The sequence below is a fragment of the Coptis chinensis genome, chromosome 5 (assembly GCF_015680905.1).
Source record: "Coptis chinensis isolate HL-2020 chromosome 5, ASM1568090v1, whole genome shotgun sequence".
NCBI lineage: Eukaryota > Viridiplantae > Streptophyta > Magnoliopsida > Ranunculales > Ranunculaceae > Coptis > Coptis chinensis.
In genome coordinates, this window is record NC_141460.1 from 85,744,446 (window position 1) to 85,768,504 (window position 24,059).

Below are 24,059 nucleotides of genomic sequence, written 5' to 3' on the forward strand. Positions count from 1 at the left end.
TACGATAATATTTTATATATAATTAGTGATGTATCAACAATCATATTTACATCAATTTATGAATATATATATCAATCATACACGTTAAAACATTTACTATTCATGTGATAATTTAAACCTTTGATATAGAAATTAAAATAATCAAATATCTAACTTTATAATTTTGATTTTTTTTTTACGTACATACACATATATTTGTTTCCTTGCATTAACTCAATCGTGTACACGTGCAATCACATATATTTGTTACATTGATATATTTTACGTGAATACACATATATTTGTACACGTGTATTAACTCGCATTTTAAATCGAACATGCGAGTACATGCCTTTTACAATTACATCTCATCACTAATTTTTAACATGAACACTATATATTGGTTTATAATAAGTGCGTGTGCCACAATATATCAATCATGTGTATCCTATTTAAATATACACGTGCATAAGTTAATAAATATAAAATGTATTAGTTAATTCATAGTATATGTGTTAACATTATTATTAACAATCAATGATACACTTGTTTAACGTATAATTATAAAATATACATTTAATAACACACATTCAATATTATGCTATATATATTTAATAGACTTTTACACGTAAAATATATATTTTATATTATGATATATGAGTTTGATTATCTTATCCCATGGATGCATCCATAAATGAGAACATTTTGAACCCTGCCGTCCTGTCCACCAACTCATCTACTCGCGGCATAGGATAACTGTCCTTGGGACACTCCAAGTTTACGTCCGTGAAGTCGACACACATTCGCGCTTTGCCGTTTTTCTTTGGGATCGCGACTATATTGGACAGCCAGTCCGTGAACTCCACCTCCCTTATGATCCCCGCTCCCTTCAGCCTGACAACCTCCTCTCGAATTCCTTCCGCGTACTTAGGTCTCACTCCCCTCATCTTCTGTCTCACTGGTTTCGCATCCTCCCTCATATGTAGTCGGTGACATGCGAACTCAGGGTCCAACCCGGTGATTTTCTCTATCCCCCATGCGAACACATCTCTATTCTCCGACAAGCACTGCACCAACTTACTTTTCCACTCCTCTGTCAGATTAGACCCAACCGGTGTAAACTTCTCTTCTTCACCCTCTCTCAAATTTACTACTTCCAGTTCATCCAAAGTCTTTGGGCCCACCATGGCTTCCTCCGCCCCTTCCACTGCCCCGCACTATAATTGCTATGCTTGCCTTTTCCTGGGATTCGCTGGTTCGCCTCCATGGCCGCGGACCATCCTTTTAACTATGTCCTGATGACTGTTCTTCGATGCTACCTGATCTCCACGGACCTCGTACATTCCTGTTGGGGTGGGGAATCGAATAACTTGATAATAGGTCGAAGGCACCGCCTTCATTTCGTGTATCCATCTCCTCCCCAGGATTGCGTTGTATTGGGAGTTGGAATCGACCACCATAAATCTTGAGAACACCGTCATGGGCCCTGTCGTTACCGGTAATAGAAGTTCTCCCATAAGCTCCATGACACTCCAATTAAACCCATACAAGCTGGACTACGGCGGCCTTAGTTGCCCTGGATCAATCCTTATCTCCTCCAACGCTCCCCTAAACAGCAAGTCCTTAATTTGCACTGCCACAATCAATCAGTATCCTTTTGACCATGTAATTACCCATCACCACTGTAATGACCAACGCATCCTCATGTGGGGTATCGATGGCTCGGAGATCTGCCCTAGAGAATGTAATCTTGTCTTCCCCTCTCATTGACTCTGCACTGTATCGTTGTCTTCTGGGCGACTCGTTGACCTGCTGAATACTCACTGTTTTCCTTATCTTATCTCTGTGGGCATTGTGACTCAAAACTTCTCCATTGAAAATAACATTTATGGTTCCCAATATTCTCCCTGGAGCTGGCCCCGGCTCCCCATTTGGGGGTTCTGCTATAAATTCCCTCATCATTCCCTTCTCTATCAATCTCTCGACCAACCACTTTAATGCATAACAATCATTGGTTTCATGATTGCGTACCTAGTGATACTCACAATACGACTTATTTGGCATCTCAGCAGGGACGGTTCGCGGACCCTCGTACCCTTGCACATTTTTTATCAATGACAGTATCTCACTCAACGGTCTTTTTAAATGTGTGCGTGTTCCAGCTCGCGGTATGGCTTCCTCTCCCTTTGTTCTCTTCATGCTACTTCTCTACTCCTTTCTGGACGCGATGAATGTCCGCGGTACCGCTCGCTACCTTTATCCCTTGCCTCTATCTTTCTACAGTCCCCGCCTTTCTCTACCGATGACACTGCCTTGGCTCCCCTCTTAGAATCCTTTTGCATGGTGTCCTCATATCTAATATACTTCTACCCGCGGATATAACTCGTGCAAGGTCGCAATCTCATTCTTTGCAACAGACTGATGGACCCCCGTTTCGGGTCGCAGACCTCTTTCAAACGCTATCATTGCCGTTCTTTCATCCAAATTCTCCACCTTTAATGTCTCGGCCTTGAATCGTCACAGATACTCCCTAACAGACTCCGCAGACCTTTGTCTAACATTGAACAAGGCCGCGATGTCCACCACCCGCCTCTTCTGATGTATAAAGTGATCTACAAACGCCTGTTCCAACTCTTGGAAATTAGTTATGCTCTTCGAAGGCAACCGATAATACCAGTATGAAGCTTCCCCCTTCAGGCTGGGCGGGAACATCATACACCGCAGCCTATCGTACCTCGCCTCTTGCCAAAGAGGCATCTGCTGCCTGAAGTGATAAATGTGATATGTTGGGTCTCCTGTTCCATCGTATCTCTTCGAACCTTGGCTGATTGAAACGTTTTGGTACCTCCGAAGTCCATATCGCATCCGCCAGCCAGTCCTGCCACCACCTGACTAGCCGCGCCCATTTGAGTCCTTGTCTGCTGAAGATTTGCCTCCCGGTCGTTGTTTATCATTTCTTGGACTTGCTCCATTGTTAACCTGGTCACTGGGTTCTCCACCAGAGTTGGTCCTGGTCCCTCCTCGTCCTCCGCTTTCTCGCTATCCGACTCCTCGCTTATCTCTTCCCCGATCTCTTTCTCTTCTCAACTCCTCGTTCTCCTCCTTCAGCCTCTAAATCTCCTCTCGCATCAGCTGTGTTTCTTTCACTGCCCGTTCCTCCTCTCGCTCTTCCCCTTCCTCCATCACTGCCCCCCGCATCTGCTCTTGAACCCTCACCTTCCTTGGTCTACCCGCTGCCATCTTTGGTGCCATTTCTATACTCTCTTCCCCACAGACGGCGCCATAGTTAAGACGAAAGTTCACTATTTCTCAAACGCTATTACACTCCTAACACTATTCCTCTCTCTCTCTTTGGGTCGCCTCCCTCTTTCTTAGGTCTCCTCTCTTGGAACAATGAATCCCCCCTCTTTCCTTTCTCTCTCCACTTCTTTTCCTTTATATCTTTCCCTCTCTCAATCCTAACCTTCCACCTGTCCATCCATCTCTCGGTCTTCTTCTTTCCATTAATATTTGTTTCCGTACCGCGACAGATGTCCCATCTCGATTTTGTGAACCGCGGCTATGTATCTTATGCTGACCTGGGTGCTGTCGTCCACTGATTTCCAGGGTCCTCTTATCCTACCACCACAGAGTTCTCTTCTTTTTGTGGTTTTATGTTTTTTTTGTGAACAGTTAACACGCTATAACAAACGGGATGTGTGTGACTCTTTGAAAACAGGGTGTGGAGAGAGAGTATTGCACGAGATGTGAAGAGAGAGTATTGGTGTGTGCCAAGTATTACTCTTGGAGAAGAGGGTTTGTCCCAGACTCCCAAGTCGCAACCCAATATAATCAGAAGGATGTATAGTATGAGTGTGGCTTCTATCACATATTTCACATCGCAATCCATTTGATACCCCTAGAAAGGCTAGAATAGGTGGAATGTTGTCGTAGACTTCTACTCATAGGTTAAAGTGGATAATATTCAATTCGGTTCAGCAGTTGCTCATCCGTTTAAGTATTCAAGAAATTGGGCTAGAGAGTCCCATTTAAAAAAAAAACAACTCAAAAGCCATATCCATAATTTTTTTGGGTTTTAATACCCTTCCATTGTTTTTATCCGCCGTAAGTGTTTTTTTATAGAAAATCTTTAGAATCTAAGCTTTTGACTCGAGACCAGGTGCCACCTGTTATTTTTTAATATAAATTATTCTCTTTTTCACCCTTCCAAGATAACTACTTGTTGATAAGATAACTACCATAATAAAATTGAATAAGATAACTACTTTTAGATAAGATAACTACTAGAACAAAAAGAGTAGATTTTGGGTTTGAATAAAATTTAGCAAAAAGTACCGTGTATTGCTCCAAAAGTTAAATATGACACTACTTGTTTTCATCCGAATATGGACGTTATAAACTTATACATTTTAAAATGCAGATGCACCATGTTATAAACTTATATATTTTAAAATGCAGATGCACCACGTTATAAACTTATATATTTTAAAATGCTGCACCACGTATATACATTTTAAAATGCATACACACCACGCATTTTAAAATGCATATACAAAATGCATTTGATTATTTATTTTGTGGGTTTGATTAACTACTATTAAATGAAACGGGTTGGTTTAGGGTTTAATGTTTATAAATTTAGGATATAGGGATTAGGGTTTAGTGTCTTAAGGTTTAGGCTTTAGGCTTAGGGTCTAGTTTATAGGGGTTAGGGTTTAGTGTCTTAAGGTTTAGGGTTTAGGCTTAGGGTCTAGTTTATATTGATTTTGGGTTTAGTGTCCAGTGGTTTGGAATTTAGACTTAACGACTAGTGTCAAATGCCTCTACAAAATATTGGAGGCATAATATTTTTAGTTTTTTCATTACCGAAAAGCTAGTGTGCGCAGGGTGTACTCAGCGTATAGTATTTGGGCCACTCATATAAGCACAAGATCTTGGTGTATTGCAAAGAAAAAGAAATATCTTGTCAAGGGCTCTCATTCCTCACAAGACTCATACACTCTGATGCACCCTAGATGTCCTCTTTTCATTATATGCATTTTTAAATGTGAAGACAGGTAGTTATAAGTGAATTTTTTGTGTGAAATTCAATTTTTTGTTTTGTATCCCACTATATTACTGGGTAGATAGTCGGTTATGTTTGTTTCCAAGTGAGGATATTTTCGTCTATTCCTGGTAAAGTTGGATAACAGGTGGTTAGTTCCATATTCTGGTCAAATTGGGGTATTAAATTCTAAACAAATTTAAGAGGAGTCTTAAGACTACTAAATATTTATAACTAACTCTTCTAGACTAATTTTCTGTTTAAGTATTTAGCTTCGGCCTCGCTTAAAAACAGACGAAAATTTGGAGGACCCAAGTCCAAAACCACATTAAATCGGAAATTCTCTACTTGGACCAAACTCAAAATAATAAATTTTTTAGTGACCCAACCAAAGACTCCAAGAGTAAGTTTTGAGAAATTCTGGACCAAACGCCCAAAACTGAAAAGTAGGGACATAAGACCAAACTACGAGACCTGTCTTTAGTTTCTAGGCCAAGGTTATCATTCAAAAAAACATTTGCAGCATGCATGCAACTTGAGCAGCTTCAGGTTGACACTCTCTTAGAGCCGTCCACCCCTACCTTTTTTCGCTTTCACCTCAGCAAGATTCCATTTTACAGGCATTGGCTAGAAACTTTTGGCGGTTGATCGTCCTAACTTTGTCATCTCTCCTTTCATTGCTTTCCAAGACAAGAATATCATCAAGAATCTCTTTCATCTTTTCTTTCCTACTATAATTCCTACTTCTCTCTTCTTCTTTGTCACTGTCACATATTCTCTTCTTTCTCCATCTCTTTTAAAGATGCTTTTATTCCCTCATCTCTCTATTTACTTTCCCTATATTTTCACCACCTTTTCTTCCCATTCTTCTCTCTCTTTTTTTTTCGCCTGTCCTCACGTTGTCGTAGTTCATGCCTTCTTCCGGCGTGAACCATTTCACTCAGCCTTGCATCCACGGTTTGATCCCTTTTATATTATATAGTAGCTTTTGGTTTATAGTAATGTCGTTGAAATGTGTACTTAGAGATAGTTTGTGAATAACAGGTCAATCTAAGGGAAAGTCTCGTATCATGAAATGGCTTTATAAGTTCTTTAAAGGAGGAGGGTCAGTTAATGGGATGGTGAACGGGCAGCAGCAAGCGTTTCACGCGCCCTCTATTCTGTAACTCCAGTAGCCAAAGGACCCACGCCCTCTGATCTACAGACAGAGCGCGCACGTGCCCTCCCTCCTGACAATCTTCCAACTCTCAATCAGCTCCATCACCTGCAATTTTGGAACTCAGCCACCACACCCCAACCCTCCTATCTCACCTCGATCTATTAGAGTGTGAAACCCCCCACCACTTCTCATCAAAAATTATCACTGTTCTACTCTCACCAAGGCACCTACAGTCCCTCGTTCGGCCAATCTCATCCAATCGGACTCTAAGGTAACACGGTCTTCCACTCCATATCCTATGACTTTCTATGTTTCTGACACTAATTTTTGTACTTGTCATAAAGGTTTTTTTTGTCTAAAGTGTTTTCTTCAGTTATTCCTATATCTTTTTCTCAAGCTGTAAAAATCCCAGAATGGAAAGCTGCTATGGTTGCTGAAATTGCAACTTTGGAACAGAATAACACATGAATTCTTGTTCCATTATCCCCTCATCTTAAGCCTATTGGTTGTAAATGGGTTTTCAATATTAAATATCATGCATATAGCTCTATTGAGCGTTACAAAGCTTGTCTTGTTGCCAAGGGTTACAATCAGATTGAAAGACAAGACTATCATAACACATTTGCACCTGTTGCTAAATTAGTCACTGTTCGATTACTTCTCTTCATTGCTGCTATCAGATATTGGTCCCTTTATCAGCTAGATGTCCATAGTACAATGTCTTTCTTTAAGGTGATTTGGATGAAACTGTCTACATGATCTTACTTCCTGGCTTCGCCAAATAGGGGGAACACATGATCTGTCGCCTCAATAAATATTTTTTAGTGTATACTAGAGATATTGTTGATATTTGTAATAAAACAAAGTAAGCATATGCATAATAATAAGTTTTTATTAATATTATTAATGAGTTAATTATTATAATAAGTTATATTATATAGTCATTCTTCTCCATCATAAATTTAAGAAATAAACAAAAGAAAAAGAAAGTGGACCTGACCATTGAATCATGACTATATCAGCTATTATGATATTCAAATTCGATAGAGATGGGATTGTAGCCTCATAATTTTTTTTTCCATTTCCTTAGACTACGCAAGAATTTGTTGATATTTCCGATTAAATCCTCTTGTTCCTGGATCCTTATATGGACTCAAGTAGGTTTCTCGGCAATGGTTTACCAAACTATCTACTACTCTTGTCAATGCCGGCTTCACTCAGTCTAAGTCTGATTATTCTCTGTTCACTCATATTCGTGGTTATAATTCTACATTTGTTCTTGTTTATGTGGACGACATTCTAATCACAGACAACAATCCATCTCTCATTTAGAACTTGAAGCAATTTTTAGAAGCAAAGTTCTATATCAAGGACTTAGGACATGTTAAATATTTCTTGGGTATTGAGGTAGCTCAATCCAAAGAAGGATTATTTCTTACACAGCGTAAATGTTTTTTGGACATTTTGTCTGATTGTGGTACCACTGGTGGTCGTATTTCTGAGTTCCCTATGGAACAAAACATCAACCTCAATACCAATGATGACACGTTACTTCAGGATCCTACTGTCTATCGTCGCTTAATTGGGTGTCTCCTATATCTTACAGTTACACGACCAGATATCACTTATTCTGTTAATTATCTCAGCCGTTTCATGCAATCCCCACAGACTCCACATCTCGATGCTGCTCATCGTATACTCCGCTACCTTAAAGGTTCGATCAACAAAGGGATTCTCTTATCCGCTACTAGTTCTTTACACATCTCCGGCTTCTGTGACTCTGATTGGGCTGGCTGTCCTATCACTCGCCGTTCTACTAGTGGTTATTGCACTTTTCTTGGTTCTAGTCCTATCTCCTAGATAACAAAGAAACAAAGCACTGTATCCCGTTCTTCTGCTGAACCCGAATATCGATCCATGGCTAACGTGTGAACTTCAATGGTTGAAGTATCTTCTGCATGACTTAGGCATCTCTCACCCCTTTCTAATGACCATGTTCTGCGCTCCACATCTCTCAGAATCCAATTTTCTATGAGCGAACGAAGAACATCGAATTGGACTGTTATTTCTTACGCAACAAAATACAGGCCAAGTTATTATCTCCTACGTTCATTCCATCTTCAGATCAGGTGGCTGACACCTTCACTAAACCTCTCGGCAAGGACACCTTTCTAAGATTAATTCACAAGTTGGGAGTTCTTGACATTCACTCTCCAACTTAAGGAGGAGTATTAGAAGACAGAGCGCGCATGCGCTCTGACATAGAACAACTGGAGCGCGCACGCGCCTTCCATTCCAATATCGCAGCTTGTACCGCTTGTTTCCTATTTGTTTTAAGATTTCTATTAACGTAGATAGAAACAATGTGTATGTATTAGGAACTTGTAATATCTATATAAACAATTGTGTAAACAGTAGAAATAAATCAAGTAAATATTCTCTCAAATCAATCTCTCTCTAATTTATCATATCTCTTTATTTATCATATTTTAACGTAAAAAGAAACTTTCAACGCGATGTGATTTGGGCTGAAAAAATCCATTTCGTGTGAATACAACAGTTTCGTGTAGGTATAACCAAACCTAAATAAAATAGCACATCTATACTTTTCAGGCTAAAAAAAAAATATACATTAATATATCGTGTAGCCGTGCCGCGAGGTATATATTACTGCTTCCCAAGATTCAACGTACGTTACTCCAGAGTCCAGACTCATATAAAAGCAGGCATGCAGCAGCTTATTTGGGGAGAGAACCATTTAAACAAGAAGCAAGCAAGAAGAAACAAATTAAAGGATCCAAAAGTATAGTACGACATAATGGCTTCTACTTATTTGCAAACATCACTTACCATCGGTCACTGCAATTCTGAACGTGGTATGTTTCTCAATCTTTTATTCTATTAGCCCTTTTTTGTTAGAAATTTAAGGATCTTCTTTCCTAAAAGGTGTTCTTTATGCTTTTCTTCAGTTAGTACTCCATGGAAAAGACTAAGAACCATGAATGTCTTAAGAACAGGTAAGCTGACCATGTTAAGTAGCTTTTATGTCTGATTTTAGTTTTGTCTAGCTATGGCCCCTAGCTGATACTAGTTCATTTCCTTTCTTAAGTACTTCTATCATTTTGAGTGAACAACACACATGCAATGAGGCAGAGTTCTTGAGAATTCATTTAGTTTCTTGATTTTGAGTGCTTAATTAGATCACATGCAAGTTAAACTCTGAAGTGTGTCTGGAGGAGTCTTTATATACATATTATTTATATACATATTATAGCTGTACGCTCTTGACTCTATTTTTTTAGCTTTCACAGAGTCTCCAATATTTATAAATTTTTTGGCTAATTATGAAAAAGTATGAGACAAATAAGATAAAATTAGACAAATAAGAAATTTCCAACTTTGGGCTGGACGATTATAGTATTTTTATTTCCTTGATTTTCAAGATAGTTAAGTTGTCAAAGTTAAGAGCGTCTCCTTTTTTTTTACCAAGGCAACCAGCAAAATACTTTTCAAGACCAAAAGAGATATTTTCTAAGCTAGGGTATCCTATGTTTAAAGGCCATTTTAAGAGAATATGATTTGAAAGAACTCATGGAACTGTATAATCTTCATCAGTAGATTTAAGAGAAGGCATGTCCCACAACAAAAGTAGCAAGTAAGAACTTTTCTGCATGCCATTCTGCTACAAAGACCTTTAGTCTCATGAAATAGACTATACATGTACATGAATTAATACTGGAGATTTAGCAAAAAAAAAAAAAAAAAAAAAAAAATACAAGAGGAGAAAAAAAAAATCCTCTACTGAGGGTTTGATTACCAAGATATCAAATCACGACAACAACAAGCATTATGCAATAGTACTCTTATGGAAAACATGTTGAATTGTACATGGGATGATGAAAAACCCCATTTCATATACAAAACACAAACTGTGGTTCAAGAGGCCAGTGATGATTCATCGTCTGCATTTTCAACCTTTGTGGTTTCTACACTCTTCTCAATAAATCCATAAATCCATCAACCCTATCATAGTTTGTTTGCTTATGTGACTTCCAAGGACGTTCCCCCAGTACTCTAATCATGTCCTCTTGGTGTAAAACCTCCTTCTCCAGCAACAGCTCAACAATCTGAGCCACATACTCTTTATGCTCGCTCCTCTATTAGTCTACATCAATAAGAAACCACTGAAAGAGAAAATTTCACTGAAAAACTTTTATGAAGTTTTCAATCCTCTTTAGTTTTCTTTAAGGGGAGATGGTTGATTGAGATGATTGCTTTTACACGACCATTGACTTTTCCGGATTTCGCATTGGCTGATTGCTTTTATAGAATAATGTTTATCACAGAGATATGATTTGGTTGAATTTCATGAGTAATCACCGCAAAAAATAATAATTAATGAGAAATTGGAAATTGTATGTAAATGCATTAAACTAACCTAAACTAACCTCAAATAATAATTAATGAGAAATCGGAAACTGGATGCAAATGCATTGAACTAACCTAATTAACGGGAAATCGGAAACTGGATGCAAACGCAACGAACTAACCTCAAAAAACAATTAACGGGAAATCGAAAACTAGATGCAACTGCATTGAACTAACCTAATTAATGAAAAATTGGAAACTGGATGCAAACACAACAAACTAACCTCAGAGAACAATTAACAGGAAATCGAAAACTGTAAGCAAACACATTGAACTGACATCAAAGAATAATTAACTATAAATTGGAAACTTGAAGCAACTAAATTTAACTAGCTTCGAAAAATAATTAACGGGAACTCGAAATCTATATGCAAATGCATTGAATTAACCTCAAAGAATAATTAAAGGGAAATCGAAAACTGGATGCCATTACATTGAACTAACCTCAAAATATTACTAATATGAAATCAGAAATTGGATGCAACTGCATTGAACTAACTTCAAATAATATTTATCGGGCAATCAAAAATTGGATGCAAATGCATTTAACTAACCTCAAAAAATAATTAATGTGAAATTAGAAACTGGATGCAAATGGATTGAACTAATCTCTAAAAATAATTAATTAGAAATTGGGTTCGATCTGGTCGCAAATGTATTGAACTAACTTCAAAGAATAATTAAAGAGAATCAGTAATTTGATGAAATTGCATGAAACTAACATTTTTTTTTGCATGGAACTAACCTAAAATAATAATTAACGAGAAATCGAAAACTAGATGCAAATGCATTGAACTAACCACAAAGAATATATAATGGGAAATTTGAAACTGAATGCAACTGCATTGAACCAACCTCAAATAATAAATAACGGAAAATCTGAAACTAGACACAACTGCACTGAACTAAGCTCAAAAAATAATTAACAAAAAATCGGTTTGAACACAAATGCATTGAACTAACCTCAAAGAATAATCAATGGAAAATCGGAAACTGGATGCAAGTGCATCAAACTAACCTCAAAGAAAGTCGAAAATTGGATGCAAATGCATTGAACTAACCTCAAATAATAATTTACGGGAAAGCGAAAACTGGATGCAAATGCATTGAATTAACCTCAAAAAATAATTAACGGAAATCAGAAATTGGATGAAACTGCATGAAACTAACCTTTTTTTTTCCTTGCATAGAACTAACGTGAAATCGGAAATTGGATGTGCATCGAACTAACCACAAATAGCAATTAACGAGAAATCAAAAACTGAATACAAATGCATTCACCTAACCTCAAAGAATAATTAATCGGACATCATAAACTGAATGTAAGTGCATTGAACTAACCTCAAATAATAATTAACAGAAAACAAAAAATTGGACACAACTGCATTGCACTAACCTTAGAGAATAATAATTAACCTAGAAATCATGACTGGATGCAAATGCATTAAACTAACCTCAAAGAATAATTAACAAGAAATCAGAAACCTAATGCAAATGGAACAAACAAATCTCGAAAAATAATTAATAAGAAATCGAAACGGAATACTAATGCGTTAAACTAACCACAGAGAATAATTAATTAACGGGAAATTGAAAACTGAATACAAATACATTAAATTAACCTCAAATAATAGTTAACGGGAAATCGAAAACTGGGTGCAAATTCTTTGAATTAACACCAAAGAATAATTAAAGGAAAATCGAAAACTCGATGCAACTGCACTAAACTAACCTAAAAAATAATTAACGAGAAATCGAAAACTGGATACAAGTATGCAACTGCATTGAACTAATCCCAAAAAATAATCAACGAGAAATCAGAAACTAGATGCAATTGTGTTTAGCTAAACTCAAAGAATAGTCATGCAACATGAAATCAGAAATTGTATGCAATTGCATTGACCTAACTCTCAAAGAATAACTAACGAGAAATCAGGAACTGGAAGCAACAACATTAAACTAACCTAAAGAAAATCACCGGGAATTCTCAGAAATTGGATGCATATGCATTGAATGAACTAACCATATTTCTTTATTTAATATTATTTTTTGCATGGAACTATCCTCAAAGAATAGTTAATGTGGAGTCAGAAACTGGATGCAAATGCATCGAACTAACCTTCAAGAATAATTAATGAGAAATCGGAAACTGGAGGCAAATGCATTGAACTAGCCGAAAAGAATAATTAACGGGAAATCAAAAACTGGATGCAACTGCATTGAACTAATTCAAAGCATAATTAAGGGAAAATTAGAATGGATGCAAATGCATTGAACTAACCTCAATGAATAATTAACAAATCAAAAAATTGGATACAATTGCGTTGAACTAACCTAAAAACATAGTTGTATTATATGTCGTTGGAATGTTCGACAAGTATAGTTTTGTATTTAAAATAGTGTTTATCATATCTATTTTCGTATGACTAGAAATGACTTGGTATTCAAGTAGCTTAAGTATGATCTTCGCCTTATTAGACATTCTAACAAAACTTTAATCAAATTTCTATTATTTAACAACAAATAGAAGTCGAAAGGTTTTATCAAAGTTGTGTTATATCATTTTATGGAGCATGGGGTTTTAATGGGGTTACAAGAAATGTGGATGTGTGATCAATATAACATTTATATCTTATAAATGTGCATAGTTACAAATATTTTTAAGAATAATTTAATATAGCGGCACCCGTTCGTAGGACGGGTTCGAAAGCCTGTCTTATATTGAAAGTTGAAACCATTCTTAAGTGTGAACCAACTCCTATAGACTGTACTATATTGGAGAGTTGCCCGGTCCTTCGGCCCATACTTTCCAGGCCCAGATGCAAAGCTTCAGCTGCCTTTGTTGACAACTCGATTGGAAAAAAGTATGTAAGTGTAGAATTAAACAACCAATCAAAAAGACAAAACACAAGATTTATAGTGGTTCGGTGCCAATGCGGCAGCCTACGTCTACGAGAGAAGAAAGGTGTTTATTGTTTGATTGAATTCTTAGGGTTCCATTACAGAGATATATATATATGCACAACACAAGTGCACAAAATCGTCTTTTGTTTCTAAGAATGGAGTCTTCCCTTTTATAGAAACACCAATATCAGTCGAACTTGTCATTAATCGACCGACCGAGCCCCCAGCGCTTCATCATCATGCAAGCTGAAGCAACCTGCACGCCTCTACTCTTTCTTCTCTTTTCTTCTCCACCCCCTCAAGTTGGTGCGAATTGAAGATATCCAGCGAGCCCAACTTGGAGAGTATATCATAGAACTTGGAAGCTGGAAGTCCCTTGGTAAAAATGTCTACAAGCTGTTGGTCACTTCGAACAAAGGAGGTAGTGACAATGTTAGACTGCACTTTTTCACGCACAAAATGACAGTCAACTTCAATATGCTTAGTTCTCTCATGAAACACCTGATTTGCAGCAATGTGCATATCAACTTGATTATCACAGTAAAGTTTAGTTGGCAGGTGCAAACCAAAACACAAATCCTTCATAAGAGCGCGAAGCCATATGATTTCACTGGTGGTGGAAGTCATAGCCCTGTACCCAGCTTCAGCACTAGAACGAGCCACTACATTCTGTTTCTTGCTCTTCCTAGTGACCAAATTACCTCCTATAAAGGTACAATAACCAGAAGTAGACCGCCGATCAACTGGACATCCTGCCCAATCAACATCTATATAAGCAGTAATAGATGTATGCCCATTTTTCCGTATCAAAATACCTCTAAAACTGCATTCATATGAAGTCCTTGGAGCATTTTTCGATACTCTTTGCAGATTCTAAAAACTGCATTCATATGTGGAGTCCTTGGAGCATGCACAAAACAACTAACCAAGCTTACTGCATAAGAAATATCTGGTCGGGTAATAGTTAAATATGTAAGTTTACCAATTAATCGCTGATACTGACGAATGTCAGTAAGAAGATCACCAGTGTTGTCCAACTTGGCTCCACTGTCAGTTGGAGAATCAGATGGTTTTACCCCCAGTTTTCTTGCTTCACTCAAAAGATCCAACACATACTTTCTTTGATTAAGAAATATGCCTTTTTTTTAATAAGCAATTTTGATCCCAAGAAAACACTTCATAATACCCAAATCCTTGATGGCAAATTTCTTGTACAGTAAATCCTTGAGCTTAGAGATTTTAATATGGTCATTACCTGTGATAACCATGTCATTAACATAAATAAGAACAACAACCAAGCCTGACCTGCTAGACTTAACAAATTAGGAAGGATCAACATCACTCCGCTTAAGACCGGTCATAGCCAGAACAGAACTGAGTTTGGCATACCACGTTCGTGGAGATTGTTTAACTTCATAGATAGTCTTTTTTAACTTGCATACTAATCCAACCTTAGTCTCTTTCGGATGTCTAGGTGGAATGCTCATATACACTTCTTCTTTAAGATCGCCGTGTAAGATTACATTTTTAACATCCATCTGAAATAATTTCCAGTCTTGATTTACAACTAGAGATACAAGAACTTTAAACGTGTTCATCTTTGCAACTGGTGCAAAAGTCTCCTTGTAGTCCTGACCATATGTTTGGGTGAATCCCCTTGCAACGAGTCGAGCTTTAGACCTCTCTAAGGAACCATCACTGTTGAACTTGTTTCTAAACACCCAACGGCAATCAGCTGTTTTCTTTCCGTAAGGTAACATAACAATCTCCCAAGTTTTATTCTCGTCTAGAGCACGAAGTTCTTCTTGCATCACCTTTCTCCATACTAGACGAGAGTTAGCTTCTCTAAAGTTCTTGGGTTCTTGCACATCATCGACTGTACTCAAGAAAGTATGATGAGATGAAGTGATATTGACATACGTTATATACTCCTGTAGAGGATATAAAACGTCATGCAATGAATAAAAATTCCTGTGAATCACTGGAGGATGCAGTTCTCTATCAGATTTATAGTAATCCTTGAGAGTTATTGGAGGTCGTCTCTCTCGTTCTGATTGTCGAGAAATTGGAGGTGCTAAAGTAGATGGAGGTGCTAGAGGAGCTGGAGGAGCTAGAGCGCACGTGCCCCTTAGTTGCTCAACATGTGAGCTCGCCGCACTTTTATAAAGTCGCCAAGTGTGAGAGGGCGCGACGCCTTTGGTTGCTTTCAAAGATGTGAGCGCCTTTGGTTGCTCAAGATGTGCTTCGCTCTTCGTAGAACCTATAACTTTAGTAGGTTCAATAACTTCTGTGGTAGGAACTATATTTTCACCAACCGCTGGGACAGGAATCATACCTTCACCAACTGCTGGGAGAGGTGCCAAATCTGCCAAACACTCCCCGTGTGACCAATTCCCAGGCACAACTGAATCTTGAAAGAAAGCTTTAGATTCCACAAATCGTACATCACGAGAGACAACCAATTTTCTTATCGCCAGATTGTAACATATGTAGAGTTTCTGTGTGGTAGAATAACCAACAAAAATACATCGAGTAGCCCGAGAATCGAATTTATCTCGATGAATAGCTTGCTGATGCACATAACAAACATACCCAAACACTCGCAGATGAGAGAGATCCAGCGGCATAGATTTGAGCACTTCCAATGGGGATTTAAAACCAAGAACCCGAATGGAAAGACGATTAATCAAATAAGCAGCAATTAAGACGCCATGAGACCAAGTATTGCTTAGGAACATTCATGCCCAACATAAGAGCACGAGTGGTCTCCAAAAGGTGTCTATTTTTCTTTTCACCACGCCATTCTCACGAGGTGTACCAACACAGCTAGTTTGATGAATTATCCCCTGACTATGAAGGTACTCAGGTAACAGACCTTTGCAAAACTCAGTGCCATTTTCAAATCTAAACATCTTGATTTTTGCACCAAACTGAATAGTTACCATATTATGAAAATCTTTGAAAACATTCACAATCTCAGTCTTCGATTTCAACAAATATAACCATGTAGCACGAGATTTATCATCAATAAACAACACAAAATACCTATAACCATCATGAGAATTAACGGAAGCAGGTCCCCATAAATCATAGTGGATTAACTCAAACAAATTATTAGACATAGTATGCGAGCTTGGAAAAGATAAACGAGTTTGTTTAGAAAATTGACAAACATCACAAACATCATCAGAGTTTATAGAAACATGCGGAAACAAATTTGACAGGACATGACTAGATGGATGCCCAAATCTTTTATGCAAAATGCGACTCTCAAGTAAACCACTAGCTTGACACGCCTTTTTATTCGACTTTAACAAATAGAGCCCATTGGAATAAATTCCTTCACCAATCGTCCTCTTCGACTTTCGATCCTGAAAGACGACAGAGTTAGGAGAAAAAATGACATCACAATTTAAAGAATTTGTAAGTTTGCCAATAGATAGAAGTTGGACAGGGAAGGTAGGAACAACTAGAGCGTCACTCTTGAGACTTTGATTAAAAAAATCCACTTGACCACTACCTAGAATGAGGACGGTGGATCCTTTGGCTATAGAAATATTATGTTTTTCGGTTTTGGACACAAAATTATGAACAGAGGTAGGGCAATTAGCCATATGATCAATAGCCCCTGAATCAATTATCCATGAGTTACTATTTTTTGGCATAGTAAAATAGGCATGTAAATTACCTGACACATGAGTTGAGACATACTGACCTTTGCTAGATGGCATGGACTTAGTGAGTTGTTGGAGAATTTGACTCAACTGATGACTAATATCTGAGTTAGACATTGATGTCTGGGCTACTGTGGCATGCTCTTTCTTAGATAGTTCCTTTTTAAGATGCGGATGTAATTCCCAACAACGGTCCTTGGTGTGCCAGTTTTTTCCACAATGATCACAGTGAGACGGTTCCCTTTTTACCTTACCTTTTTCGAATCCCTGCGACTTCTTTCGAAAATCGTTTTCTGCAAGTAATACAGTAAATTCAAAGATTGAAGACTTCACCTCGGAGTTCATAGTTTTCTTCCTTGTTTCCTCTCTCTGAATAGTTGCACAAATAGCAACAAGTGATGGAAGAGTGCTTTCCATTAGAATATTGCTTTCCAGATTTTCATATTCTGGCTTAAGACTACGAAATACTGTGAAGATTTTATCCTCTTCAGCCCGTTTCAAAAGAGTCTTAGCATCTGTGGTGTGTGGACGATATATGTTTAACGTACTTATCCCATAATTTCTTCAAATTCCCAAGGTGTTCTGTAAAAGTCTTCTCACCTTATTGCAAAACACCGATTGTGAGTTGAAGTTCAAAAACACGGGCATAATTGTTCTGGTTTCCGTATAAATCTTCAATTGAATCCCACATCTCCTTTGCAGAATCAGAGAATATAAAAATTCCAGCAATAGTTGACTCTATATAATTGAGTAATCAAGATTGAACAAACTGATCATTGGAAACCCAATTTTCATATTCGACATCATCAATGGCAGGACACACTTTTGCACCATTAATGAACCCTAATTTCCTCTTGCCACCCAGAGATAGCGAAACAACCTTAGACCAAGGTATATAGTTTGTTCTATTTAAAAGAATTGATGACAGCTTCCAACCCGGATTAGAATTAGTCTCTGTTGTTACAACATGACTTTGGGTTTGGTTTTGGATCTGACATAGTGTTTTGTGTTTAATTTGGTTGATTTAGAGAAGAGATTAAGCGCTCCGCTCTAATACCATGTAGAATTAAACAACCAATCAAAGAGACAAAACACAAGATTTATAGTGGTTCGGTGCCAATGCGGCAGCCTACATCCACGGGAGAAGAAAGGTGTTTATTGCTTGATTGAATTCTTAGGGTTCCATTACAGAAATATATATAGGCACAACACAAGTGCACAAAATCGTCTCTTGTTTCTAAGAATGGAGTCTTCCCTTTTATAGAAACACCAATATCGGTCGAACTTGTCATGAACCCACTGAGCGCGCCCGCACCTGCGCCTTCATCATGTGCAACTGAAGCGCTCACGCACTATCTCTTTCTTCTCCCACAGTAAGTACTGTGACTGTGTATCCTTAAATTACCAAGATGGCAAGATGAATGTTCCAGCAGCAGAAAATGTTGGATGAGCCACTCAATAAGCAAAGGGAAGACACTGGCCAATATGTGAATATTAACAAGAGAAATTATTGGCATTTTACCTTCAACTTTCCAATGGCTAATATATGTATTTCAGGGCATTGAGAAATATAATAATGATTTTTTTTCTGTAGGTCGTGATATACCAAATGAAAGTTCAAAGAATCCGAGGTTTAATAGTTTAAAAGCATGTAATGCACAGAGTTCGCTCCTTTCCACCCATAATGCCGATGTTTTTGAGAAACCACTCTCCCAACATATAAGCTTAAGTAAGAAACATAGTTACTCTGCAACAACACCAGAGCATGAGACCGCGCTAATACTGGAGGATGATCACTCAATTTCCTTTCAAAGTGGTCTTATGAAGAAACTTGATTTAATCCAAAGGTTTTGCCGTCCTTTTCTGGTTGTTGGCACAGTAAGTCTTTTGCACATTTCCCACTTAGAACTTTATATACATGTACATGAACTAATGTTTCCTTTATTTCGTATTCTCCTTAGGCTATCGGTGCATTATCAATATCTCTCCTTCCATTGGAAACAATATCTGAATTAACTCCAAAATTTTTAATTGGAGCACTAGTGGTAAGTCTCTTTTCCTATTACAACCAAGAACGTCTATTATCTGCTAAGACATCAAGCTAACATAATTATTGATGCTGCGGCAGGCATCGACCTCTGTGGCGATAATGGAGATTTATATGAATGGAATAAATGGATTGTTCGATGTCGAAATTGACAAGGTATAAAAACTATTTCGTCAGATTATATGTAATTTGAATTGCATATAGCCGAAGGAGAAATCGAATGTGTCTGTTATATATGTATCTTTAACATCTATCGTAGAGCAAGATGATTACTATACGTCTATGCAGTCCTACATACACCAGCTATTATTACACCTATAAATCTAGGATTATCTTGTTTTATTTAGTTTTTTTCCCAGCTATATTTATGTTTTCTTTCTTCTATTCAGGTTAACAAGCCGTATCTACCCCTTGCTTCTGGAGAAATGTCTATGAAAACCGGGGCATCCATAGTGGCCATCACAAGCTCTTTGGTGTGTTTAATTGTCTGCCTTACTTATTAACGTATAAATTAAGTTTCACATAAATGGTTTTCACGTTCGTTCAAAATAAATTTGTTATTTTAAGCCTATTATTACACACACACACACACACACACACACACACACACACACACACAGTCACAGAAAATGCCTAAACGATTTCACTAATTTAATTTTTGAGTCACCAATTTCCATTTGTGTAGTGTGCCCTGTTATGCCACTTGTAAAATTTCTTCAATATAAAAATTCCATTTGTGTACTCAATATTTCGATGACAAAGAACCCAATAAAAAGTTATACTCAGTATTCAATCTAATTTGATTGGTTCTGACAATTCTACAGAGCATTGGTATGGCGCTGATGATGGGGTCCCCACCATTGTTAGGTGTCGCCCTTTTATCCTTTTTCATTGGAGGTGCATACTCCATTAATGTATGTTATCGATAATTTTATTAGTATAAGTTAAATTAAGAACTTCAAATACTATCTTGAATGTAGTTTACCACTAAATATCTTGATGATTTCTTGAATGTAGTTCCACTTAATCTTGATGATATCTTGAATGTAGTTTACCACTTAATCTTGATGATTTCTTTTTGTGTTTTCTATTAGCTTCCGTTTCTCAGGTGGAAGAATAATGCATTTCTGGCAGCTAGTAGTATAACATTCTTGAAGGCATTGGTTTTCCAATTTGGCATCTTCATGCATATCCAGGTACTCTCAATGTTTTAGTTTACTTGAACTTCTAGATTTCGAAATAGAGCGCGAGCACAAATACACAAACCATAAACAGAATACATTTTCCCAGTGTGCACTTGTTCTACTTTGAACATCTAAAAGTAAAAGCGTATATATATATATATATAGTTTTAGTTCTTACAATTATAAGGTATTTAAGCATGGCATTAACCTACTACACTAATTCATTTTGAAGCGTATGCCTAATTCTGGTAATTGATCGTGTTGACTATGACAAGGTCCAGTTTGGAAATGGACTTTTGGTGAGATAGTTTAATTATCCAAATGCTAATTTTCTTCTCCTACTAAAAGTTAAGTTGTGTATCATTAACTTTACTTTAAAAACAAAAATAGCTAAATTTTGCTCTGTTAATTTCAGAAATATGTACTTAGGAAGCCTATAGCCTTCACAAGGTCTTTGGTTTTTGCCTCGACGTTCATGTCCTTGTTCTGTGTTGCGATCATGATAATGAAGGTACTACTTACTCCAGGGAGAAGGTCATGTTAACTGCTATATTGTGTCGGATTTGAGCCCACAGACTCATAAAATAACCATGTATTTAATTATTATACAATTTACCATTCTAACTTCTTAAATATTCATATGAACTTTAGGATATACCTGATGTGGATGGAGATAAAGCTTTTGGAGTGAAAAGCTTAGCTGTTCTCATGGGCAAAGAAACTGTAAGTGAAAATTATTTGTAATTCATTAACAGTTGTGTTGGAACATAGTTCAAGATTTTGGAATTGCTGAAATTTTGACAATTTCAAAAATCGGAATTTGAGTATATTTTGAAATTCGCAATTTTTCGACATTTAAAATATAATTCCGAATTTTTCAACAACTGAAATATAAGACGGGATTCCGAATTTTGCACAAACACTCAAAACACTTGGATATGCCAAGTCATATTTTGGTAAGAATGATTACCTACTATTGGATGGGGCCTTTTGGGCCCCACACTTCCCTATTTTGTTAAATAGAAAGATGGTTGGAACAGAGAAATCCCTAAGCTTTGATTCCATTGACTATGTTTTAATTCATTTCTGGAACAGGCATTTCGGGTTAGCACTTATATGATTATGTTGGCATATGGTGTTGCTGTTATGACAGGGGTCTCATCAACATTCATGTTCAACAAGCTTATAACGGTAAATAACCTTAATTTATGCTTAGGACTACTTTCTAACGACATGAGACTAGTCGCGTTTTGTTCAGTTTTTTTATTATTTTTATTTTTTAAAGCTATTGAGAAGGATACACGTACATAACTTGTTTGCTCTCACTGAAACCATAAGTTTCACTTACACATGTATTAATCTTATACAATATACTTCACTACTATACATATTTGATTCACAAAGTGTATGCATCCTATATATTTCATATCATTTGCAGACTCGCTTAAGTTTACACTTTAGTTTTTGAAACTTACACCAAAGTTTAATTTCCTCTTGTAGGTATTGGGGCACAGTGTGCTTGCCTCCATTTTTTGGCTTCGTTATGGATCTACTGACCTTTCAAACGAGAAGGCCACATGGTCATTTTTCAGGATGACTGGCAAAGTAAGTGACATTATCAAAGAGTTCGAAATGTTTTTAATTAGTTTTTTTTTGTTTATTATTATTATTATTTAATAAGAATAGTTTGTTACAAACTTTATAGGACCAACCCATATGCCTACCCTAGTTCAAATATAGAATAAGTAGCATGAGGGTACTCCCACTCATAGCCACGCACGTACAAATATTCAAAAGAGCCTTAACTAGTCTAGCTCTGTACATAATTTTTTGTTGCGAGGCATAACTACAAAGTGTTGTGCCGTAACATACTTTTAGCTCTCTCTCGTGCGGTTCCCATTTAGATTTCATTTCGCATAATCGCATGACACTCTTTCATGTTAAATGCAATGTATTTGTTTATTTATTTATTTTTATTAACATCAAATATGTATGTACCACAAGAAGAAGTATAATAGTGTTAATTCTATATCTGCCAAATGTTTTTAAAATTTCTCTTTTGATATACAAATGAAACATATATATATGTAAGACACTTCCCACAAGCTCTAGTATATATTGATGAATTCTGAACTGCTCTGTGTTTTGTGCAGCTATGTTTTGTCGAATATCTTCTTATTCCATTTGTTCGATGAGAGACCTGAGGAGAAAGTTTTCATGAGACGATGAGGACCATGAATTCAACTAATAGATCAGAAAGACTACATGCGTTTGATGTTTGATGTTTGATGTTTGATGTTTGATGTTTGATGTTTTTTTTATTTTTTTTTTTTTCAGCAAGTGAGGTTGTTACCTACCCCTTTATTCATAATAAAAAAGCTTTTGAACTGGATTACAATCTCTCATACTTTCTTCCTATTACATCATCATCTATAATTTTCACTACATTATTAGAAAAAGTGTATATACTAATATCTACATATGCCTCATCAGGAATAGTACTAGCTAAAGAATCCACTAGTTTGTTCACTTCTCTGTAAATGTAGCCTATACTAAACTCTTCCAGCTCTGTCTCCATTCTTCTAATGCTTCTCATCATCTTGTTCACTTCCTATGGAAAAACAGATTTATGTATAAATGCTATTACATTTTGAGAATCTGTTTGTGCTCGGAGTTTCCTAATATTCTGCGCAATTGCGGACTTCATACCTTGTTCCATGCCTTGAAGTTCCACCAAAGCAATAGTGTTATATTCTAACTTTCCTTTTTCTGCTGTCGTGACTCTCCCCCTTTCATCTCTGAGCACAACTGCCCATGCCCCTTGCTGTCCTTGCATAGTTTAAAAATGTACTCGAAGCATAATATAATTGCACAAAAGGATGGATGATAGTTAATTACGATGTATATTATACATAGAAAGTACGTACTGATTGTTGGGGAAAACGATACCAATTGATCCCCACTAAGATAGCTTGCACTTGGACAATCTACTACTCCAATAAAAAAAATCTAATATTTTATTACAATCAACAACCACAACCTAAACTATGGATATAATTATCACAAACAAAGCAATAAAAATATAAAGCAAGTAAAATATACTACAACACAAAGATGTACCGTGGTTCGGCCAATGATGCCTACTTCCACAAGAGCTAATCCTTTTATAAGTATGGGAAGGAAGATTACAATCACTCCTCTCAAGTTTCTTCACCTTACTAGATCACTCCTCTCTCCTTACAAGCTTTTCTTTTTGCAAGGGTTTTCTTTCAATTTTGATTGTTCTCAAAATTGGGTTTCTATTCAAGACTTGGTTTTCCAAAACCTAACTTCTGTTTTTATAGTAATCTAAAACTTCAGCGCGTCTGTGAAATTTCGCATTTACTGTAGAAAAATCAGAACTTGAGATGTTAAGGCATGAGCACGGGCACGCTCTTGGCAAGGCCAATCTGAGCGTGCGCGCGCCCTCTTATTTTTTCATCTCCAGACTTCCAGTAGACATGTTTTGTGAGAGGCTGAAAAAAAAACTATCTTCTTTTTCATGGCAAGGGCGTGGGCGCGCCTTTGTCATGACCAATCTGAGCGCGAGCGCGCTCAAACCCTTCACACGAACAGTACCTATTTTTTCTCTTCTTCCTCA

The 24,059-nt window shown here is 37.0% G+C and overlaps 1 protein-coding gene and 1 long non-coding RNA gene across 2 annotated transcripts in view; one reads left to right on the forward strand and one right to left on the reverse strand.

Moving 5' to 3' along the window:
- The first annotated feature begins 8,916 nt into the window (after window positions 1-8,916).
- LOC147499601 (coumarin 8-geranyltransferase 1b, chloroplastic-like) lies at window positions 8,917-22,808 on the forward strand. Its single transcript, XM_086561365.1, has 13 exons — window positions 8,917-9,058; window positions 9,152-9,199; window positions 18,783-19,066; window positions 19,150-19,233; window positions 19,317-19,391; window positions 19,625-19,708; window positions 20,060-20,149; window positions 20,330-20,431; window positions 20,835-20,930; window positions 21,071-21,142; window positions 21,515-21,610; window positions 21,920-22,024; window positions 22,573-22,808. The coding sequence occupies exons 1-13, from the start codon at window positions 9,001-9,003 to the stop codon at window positions 22,612-22,614; spliced, it is 1,236 nt and encodes a 411-aa protein (XP_086417491.1). The 5' UTR covers window positions 8,917-9,000; the 3' UTR covers window positions 22,615-22,808.
- The window catches only part of LOC147499602 (uncharacterized), a 33,279-nt gene continuing 18,144 nt past the window's right edge, over window positions 8,925-24,059 (reverse strand). Inside the window, exon 2 of the long non-coding RNA XR_015195951.1 lies at window positions 8,925-12,095. This is a non-coding gene — a long non-coding RNA (uncharacterized LOC147499602). The remainder of the gene's footprint in view (window positions 12,096-24,059) is intronic.

What these genes read in the sequence shown, in the direction of transcription:
- LOC147499601 (XM_086561365.1), top strand. Translation starts at nt 9,001, where the DNA reads ATGGCTTCTACTTATTTGCAAACATCACTTACCATCGGTCACTGCAAT. An exon ending in TTTTAATTGGAGCACTAGTG is followed by an intron (nt 19,234 to 19,316) that starts GTAAGTCTCTTT and finishes ATGCTGCGGCAG; the next exon opens with GCATCGACCTCTGTGGCGAT. An exon ending in TTCTCATGGGCAAAGAAACT is followed by an intron (nt 21,143 to 21,514) that starts GTAAGTGAAAAT and finishes TTTCTGGAACAG; the next exon opens with GCATTTCGGGTTAGCACTTA.